The 7904-nt window shown below is 42.1% G+C and overlaps 2 protein-coding genes across 2 annotated transcripts in view; one reads left to right on the top strand and one right to left on the bottom strand.

Moving 5' to 3' along the window:
• Positions 1-603: 603 nt before the first annotated feature.
• Positions 604-4761, top strand: c5ar1 (complement C5a receptor 1). Its single transcript, XM_008275900.1, has 2 exons — positions 604-651; positions 2621-4761. The coding sequence occupies exon 2, from the start codon at positions 2632-2634 to the stop codon at positions 3667-3669; it is 1038 nt and encodes a 345-aa protein (XP_008274122.1). The 5' UTR covers positions 604-651; positions 2621-2631; the 3' UTR covers positions 3670-4761.
• Positions 4762-4836: 75 nt separating this feature from the next.
• The window catches only part of LOC103353114 (dapper homolog 3), a 10280-nt gene continuing 7212 nt past the window's right edge, over positions 4837-7904 (bottom strand). Inside the window, exon 4 of the mRNA XM_008275902.1 lies at positions 4837-7734. Within this exon, the coding sequence (XP_008274124.1) occupies positions 6233-7734 (1502 nt within the window). The 3' untranslated portion in view covers positions 4837-6232. The remainder of the gene's footprint in view (positions 7735-7904) is intronic.

The raw sequence follows: 7904 nt of genomic DNA, 5'->3' as shown, positions 1-7904 counted from the left end.
GAGTAGACGCAGCTAGGAAAACATGCAAGGAAAAAGAAAAAAAAGAAATAAAACATTTAATTCAAAAATTGCACTTAGGAAAGGTGGTTTTCACCAAATTGCATGCACAGGCCAGCTACACAGCACGTCCTGTTTTATGGCATTTTATAATGTTTCAGCAAAATTCTACAGTCCGCCATGTTGATGCCGTCAGACTTTTATGGAACGTTTTAATAACTTTTGATCACCACCTTCTTTAGTTTGTGCCGGACAAATTTAAGGTGTGTACGAAAGGTAAGACCACCCACTCCAGCAGTCCAGGGACCTGAGGAAGCAAAGCACAATACAGAAAGCCAATGAGTTCAACCAAGGACCCTATTGGAACTGTGGTGTTTATTCTTGTTTTATCATTTATGAGGAAAAACAAAGAAAGAAATTGTGCTGTAAAAGTAGCAGAATACTTTTACCAATTCTGTGTTAATAATCACATTGAGTTACAGCTTAAACTTATATATAGAAGACTTGTGGTCCAAAACTCTTGCACAAATGTGTGTGTGTGTGTGTGTGTGTGTGTGTTATGAGGGATGTGGGTACAACACACTCTTAAAAAGCGGACCAGCTGTATAACTTCCTTTTTGTAGTGAGAGTGCAACATCAACAGACCACTGATTGGTAAGCCCCGACATTTCTAAGATCGAATTTTAAGTCTTACTTTTTAGAGGTAGTTCATCTGGGCTAAATTGTATTATTTTTGTGAAGTATAATACATCATGTTTTACATGAAATATGTGTCTCGCATATGTTCGATCCGTAACACTTTATAAAAAGTGGGGCGGCTGTGACTCAGGTGGTAGAGCGAGTCGGTCGATGATTGGAAGGTCGGCGGTTCGATTCCGCCCTGTAACCTGTTTCATGGTCGTTGTGTCCTTGGGCAAGACACTTCACCCACCTTGCCTGGTGCGAATGCGTCTGAATGGATTGTTTGAGGTGGTGGTCAGAGGCCAGAATCGTAGGCGCAGAATGGCAGCCTCTGTCAGTCTGCCCCAGGGCGGCTGTGGCTACAATCGTAGCTACCACCAACAGAATGAATGTGTGTGAATGAATAATTGACAGTGTAAAGCGTCTTTGAGTGTCCAGAAAAGCGCTATATGAATCTGATCAACTATTATTATTATTATTAATAAGAAGAGTACAAATCATATACAATATGATAAGGTTAACCAATGCGTGACTCATGATGATTAAAATTGTTACTAATAATTCTAAAATGATCAAGTCATTATCCCTTTGTGTGAATAGTTCATACTTTACAGATCATTAGTTATGGAATGTAAATTCACATTTACCTCATACATGAATTGACATGCAACCAAATTAGCTGGATTTCAGCCACACAGACCCATGTATTTACTTAGTCTCTCTGTGTTGTAGAATTTATCATATAAATAGTACAACTTTGTCATCGTCTGATTTTGACTGAACTCTGTATTATTTACGTTTCTCAGCTGAGGAATGTATGTTATCTTCACAAGAAGGCTTGAACAATATTGTTTGAAGGTCGAATGCTACAAAAACTTGTATTGTCCTCTTGGGCAGACCTTTGAAACAACTCTGTATGAGCTCTGCCCTTCCAGCTGAAAAATTTGCGCTTCATTTCTCTTTTTTATTATTCTTTAATACAGATTCATAAAACATTTAATCAATAGTTCCACAACAGTCTGAAAGTAGACTAGAACCTGGTTTTATGGAAATATCAAATTAAAAAAAAAAAAAAGAATCTAACAAACCTGAGATGCAAACATTTATGTACTAAACACTAATACATACTTACAGTTACACAAATAAACTGTACAATATATAACTGAAATCCAGCTAACTTGGTTGCATATCAATTCATCGATGAAATAACTATGAACAAACATTTCTTAAGTGATCATCTATGAAGTACAGGTATACCTACATTTTTTTAGTCACTCTTTGGTGCTGTAGTAGAAACAAGATATTAAATTAATTTAAAGATTATTAAAGTTATTAATTTTAGCAGTAACGTAACCTTCAAGAGAAAATAAGATATTTTTTCTATACTAATTGAAGGAACCTATTTCCACCACTTACCTACATGCATGGTTGTAAGATATAAATAAATGGATAAATATATAAAAATCTAATTTACTTTTTGAGATAAACCTTTTAACATTATTTTGATGGGTTGGGTTGACACAATGTTGGTTGTTGCCCCAATTTAATCTTGTGTGCAATTTATATGCATATTTCTGCATTAGTTGATTTAAAATTGCATTCAAGTTAAGATAACTTAATGAAACTGGCTTGATAACTATTTAACCTATAACCTAACAATAACTATTTACCTATTTAACATGTCTAGATAATTTCAGACAATTCAGACTGAAAATTAAAATATTTTATGTTAGAGAGGAAAAGCTAACTCTCCTAACTTCATGTGGTTTTCTGGTTGAACATAATTTTCTTAAAAGTTGTCATGAATCGTTCATTAGTAGTTTAGGATTACTGAAGTCATACCATTTCTGTTGGATCTGTACTGCTGTACCTCTATGGGCTGAATAATTTGAATTTATGCATGGCAGTGGCATTATTATAACTCCATATTTTACATCTACAGCTTAAAGAACAATGGATTACGGTGGCTACGATGACGGGAACTTCACAGACTATAACTTCACCCTGATTGACCTTGATGAGTTTTTGATTCCTAGAATTCAACCAATCCAGATAGCAGCTCTGGTCTTCTATGGCCTGGTGGTGGTGCTGGGTGTCCCGGGAAATGCTCTGGTGGTGTGGGTGACAGGGTTCTGCATGAACCGCTCTGTTACATCGCTCTGGTTCCTGAACCTGGCCCTAGCTGATCTCCTGTGCTGCCTCTCCATCCCCCTCCTCATGGTCCCTCTGGCGCATGATGACGACTGGCACTTTGGCCCGCTGGCTTGCACGCTGGTCAAAGGCCTGTTCTACCTGGTAATGTATTGCAGCGTCCTACAACTGGTTCTGATCAGCATGGATCGCTTGATGCTGGTCAACAGACCCGTCTGGTGCCAGAACAACAGGCGACCTCGCATGGCCGTCTTTGGGTGCATCGCCGTGTGGATCCTGGCTCTGATTGGGAGCATCCCCCAGTTTGTTTACGCCCGCGAGATCCACGCAGGTGAAATCAAGCGAGAGTGCCTGATTGCCTATACTCAGCAGAGTGTTTGGCCCGTCACCTCTTTCCGTTTCCTCATGGGATTCATCTTTCCTTTCCTGGTGATCGTGGTGTGCCATGTAGTGGTGTACAGCAGGGCAGAGAGGGGGCTGTCCCGAGGTCGCACCAGGTCCAAGCGCACACTGAGGGTCATCATCGGTGTGGTGCTCAGCTTCTTCCTGTGCTGGCTCCCTCTTCACATCGTGGACTTCCTCATACTGACCACCCCTCGACATTCCCCTCACAGCCCCAAACTTTATCTGGCACATGTCATGGCGCTGTGCCTGGCCTATTTCAACAGCTGCCTCAACCCCCTGCTGTACGTATGTTTGGGCAGAGGCTTCAAGGACAGCATGAACCGCTCCCTGCGCAATATCCTGCACTTTGTCAGCGAGGACCCGATGACCAAGATGAGCGTCACTAACACAGACACCAAAAGTACCAGCAATGGGAAGGAGATGACTAAAATCTGACCGTCATCAGATACATAATTGTGTTTTGCAGCAAGGACTGTAATTGAGGAGTAAATCCACTGAGCTTAGACATAACCCTGAGATTTTGCCATAAAGTAAATGTTTAGACTTGATTATGTGACACACATGTTGGCAAAATGAAGTCTGTATTAAGCTGGACACACCAACACTGCTGTTTTTATTAGCTAGAAGGATTTTTTCTGTGTAACCAGGGAGGCCACCGGATTGCAAATCGGGAACTATTGCTCAATGTTTCTGTGAATATTCATTTCTCATGCAACACTTGACACTTCTGTTTTTTCCATGGTCTCAGAGTGTTTGGGGTTGTTTTTGTTGTTACGCAAGAGAAAAAGTCTGACTTTTGGAATGTTTTTAAATCAAGATTATTAATATTATATAGAATGGAATAGAATACTTTATTGATCCCCCCATTGGGAGAAACTAACATGCCACAGTAGCATCCAAAAATATAGAAAGTACAAGAAAATAACAATAATTAAGTCATATGTGTTCCCAGTGTCTGCACACAGCAGGACCAAGGCCCCACTGTCTCTGGTTGGGCAGTCCATATAGTGGCTGAATGTGGGGAGAGTGGTAGAGAGCGATGTGTGATTATAGTCTCTTGAGACAACGATCAGAGACTGAGGGTGTGATGTTTGCAGCTGGGACACCAAACTATGGATGAGTTCACAGACTGCAGCAGCATCAGCCGAGGGGGGGGATGTAAAATGCAATCGGCAGGATATGTGAAAACTCCTTTGACAGGTAAAAAGGCTGCAATGTTATTAGTTATTCAAATATTTAGTTCTTGCAATATACACAGATTTGGTGATCTAATGCAACAGTCAGTATACCCTAGTGACACCACAAAAACACACATTTATGTTCTCAATTACACCAGTTCTTTCCATACACCACAAGAGGGAGACACTCTCTAGATAGCTGATGCTCAGTGGCTCTAAAGATGGTGGGCACCTTGGTTGAGACTCATGGTTTCAGTGTGACAGCGAAAGACAGAGGATAGAGACAAAAGAAAACATTTCATGCATGTATGTTTGTCAAATACTTAATTTGCGTTCATGCACTCTGTTAGTTTAGTAGGTGTACTTGGACAACAAAAAATATATATACTTAAAATATATGTAAATGTAATAAAAACTGCCAAAATTGAGAGAAAAATGTCTTTATTTACAAGCTACATTCATTCCAAAACAAGGCCACATGATGGTATATACAAAAACATATCTATTTACAGAGTGTGTTAGTTTGTGTCCCTGTGTTTTATTGAATCTGTAAACATACTGTACACGCATGCATGAATTTACACTGGTCCCTTAGTATGGCCTCACTAAACTCATCCCTGACTCACAGAGTTATTTATGCTCACCGGTCCCAAAAGCAGCTGGCTGCAGAAGAGAGGTAGTGGACAGTTTACTTCAGTGTGAATCCAAGGTTTACAAAGAAGCAGATCTGAGCATGTTCATTTCTAAAAATAAACACTGATTCTCGACTTAGGCATTCACAATCAGCCCATGAGTTTTGATACTGTATGGTAACCAAATGTAAACGCAGATTTGTTCACTCCAGCACAAAGGAAAGACTTTGCTATTGGAACTCTTGCTGGTACCACATGCCAAAATGTTTTAGTTAGTGCTCTTTTATTGGGCATGTACTTTTATAATAATATCCTAATCATTTTTGAATAGTTTCTTGGAAATAACCATACAGATTGGTACTGGTTTGTAGGAATGTAAAGACATTGAGTCGGTACTTAATCATGCAAAATTTGACTTTTTAGGAATACATGTTTCAGTGGATATTAAGAGAAATGATTTGGGTTTACTTTAAAGAAAATGTATTTCTCTTTTATGATAGCACTCAATTACATAGTTCTTCAAAAGTAAATTTCTAGGGAACCAATTTGGATACTTTGTACTTGTAAAAGAGAAAGCAAATTAACCCAAAATTCTTGAAGAAGTCTATGCAATAAAAACATTTGATCTCATTTCTATTGGTATGTAACATAACAATATTGTTATATTGTTATGTTGATATGTAGCAATACAAGATGTATTGTTCACAATCAAAAACAGTCTAAAAGTGTTTCAAACATCAGTGGCATGGACTTATATTTGGCCAACTCTACAGTCTAGGAATTAATTAACCATAAGTCCCTGATTAATTAACTACAAGGCCATCAGACATTAAGAAAAAAACTGGCAGCGTATTCAGTCACTCAGCCTCAATGCGGTCCATGTCAACACAATGTGACTTGGCATCAATTATCATCCATTAGAACTGGATAATGGCCATTAGCCTTGTGTCAACTGGTTGTCAGCCAGACACATCAGATAAAGAATCTCTAAGTAGATCTTTAATCGTGCTCATTAATATCAATGCATCTCCTTAAAAACATACTGTAGTTAGAGGTAGGCTGAAAATAAAGACAGGATCTGCTGTTTGAAATATGATTTGTGACCAAAAGTAACAATCACAGTTTCTGAAAATGGTTTTACAACACATTAGTATGGGTTATGGGTTTCAAACAGGTTTGATCATTTGCTCATACAGTTGTCATGACTTTGAGGGACCCTGAGCGGAATCTTAAAATCTTCTTTTTGAGAGCGTGGGATGCTTTGATCTTGACAAAGGCTTTTGGTTGGGATGGGGCATTGGCAGTGGCTTGCGGTGAAGGAGAGGATGAGGAGGAGGTAGACGCAAGACGTGGTGGTAACTGTTGGGGCCACACCAGCCCCCCACTCTCATCTGAGTCACTGGACAGTGAGCTGGAGGCAGGAGAATACACCTCACTCATGCTAGACTCAGACTCTGCTGGGGCGGCACCGCCGTAGCCCTCCTCTCCCTGACAGAGAGGTGCTCTCTCCTGAAAGTCTTGGTGCCAGCGCTGCTGCTGGTGATAGTTCTGGGGTTGCGAATGGGAGCAAGGATGACCATGGCGAGTTTTTCGAGGTGGTCGTCTGTGTACCTGGCCTGCGTTGGTCTCCCCCTCGTCCTGGCTGAGCTCCAGGTTGGAGCACCAGCGTCGGCTCCCATTGTAGCTGTTGTTGCCAACCTGTGGTCCAGTGGCCTGGCATGGGTTCTGAGCAGGGTCCCCTCTGCCTTGGTGCCTCTCTGTGGTACTGTACCTCCTCTCAGGGAGCACTCTCTGGCCCAGGAGGCTGTTTTCTGACTGGGATCGACCGGCTTTGCTGCTTGATTTCTTAGACTTCTGTCGCTCATTGTGACTTTTCTTAGATGTTCTGGATTTGGAGTTGGGGTGGTCGGGAGAGGTGGCAACTCGGCTGGGCTTAGGCTGCTCTGGGTTGTAGTGTCTTGGGGAGCGTACAGGGGCATGACAGGCTTGTCCAGGGATATACTGAGCACTTACTAAATTGTGCATGTGATGAATAGGGGGTTGTGGATGTAGATAATGTTGGGGGGAAGGGGGTTCACGAGAGGGGTCAAGAGCCCCAACCCCACAGTTAGGGTCCAGGGAGGGCAGAGGTGATGGTAGTCTCCCAGCCAGGGAGTGTGGCCTGGACTGGGGGTAGGGCAAAGCCAAATAACAGTCCTCCTCCAAAGATGGGGCCTCTCCACCACAGGCCTCCCCCTCTAACGGGTCACAACTCCATCCCTGGCTCTTAGGGTTTGCCAAAAGGTCAACATGAGGCGGAAGATGGGGGTCAGGAAGGCGTTGCTCAGTGGTTAGAGAAGGAGTTCTCCTGTGTAGGGAGCTGTGTCCTGAGGCACTGCAGTATGGGGGGTCAGGGCTCAGGGTGGTGCGAGGCTGACATGGACGTGGTGAGAGGGTATGGCGCTGGATGAGGCCTAGGATGTAACCCTCCACCCTCAGAGCCTGCTGGTAGCCCTCCTCTGTCATCTGATCCTGTGCAGACTGCTGCTGCCAAGCATAGTTGGCTTCACTGGGGTCCCACTGCCAGGAGTCAGCTGCTGTGACCTCCTCAGCGATCCCCTCCAGAGGTGGGTAAGGGGCAGAGAAAGAGCGGGGGAGGTTGGTGCGTAGAGGAGGCACATCAAAATCTCCATTTAGCATCAGGGGGTCTCCTAAGTACAGAAAGCAATACAGTAGTAAACCATGATGCAGTGATGTAATCACATATATATTTGACCTTAATAAAAAGTATATTAATAGAATAGAAACAATAGGCTATAATAAGTAAACAGTAGGGCATAATGATAAAATTGAGAGCCTGCACCCATGCTAATGGATCTGT

This window comes from Stegastes partitus, unplaced genomic scaffold (genome assembly GCF_000690725.1).
Source record: "Stegastes partitus isolate 25-593 unplaced genomic scaffold, Stegastes_partitus-1.0.2 Scaffold62, whole genome shotgun sequence".
Lineage (NCBI taxonomy): Eukaryota > Metazoa > Chordata > Actinopteri > Pomacentridae > Stegastes > Stegastes partitus.
The sequence above is the reverse complement of the archived record's forward strand: the minus strand, read 5'-3'. Positions and strand labels throughout refer to the sequence as shown.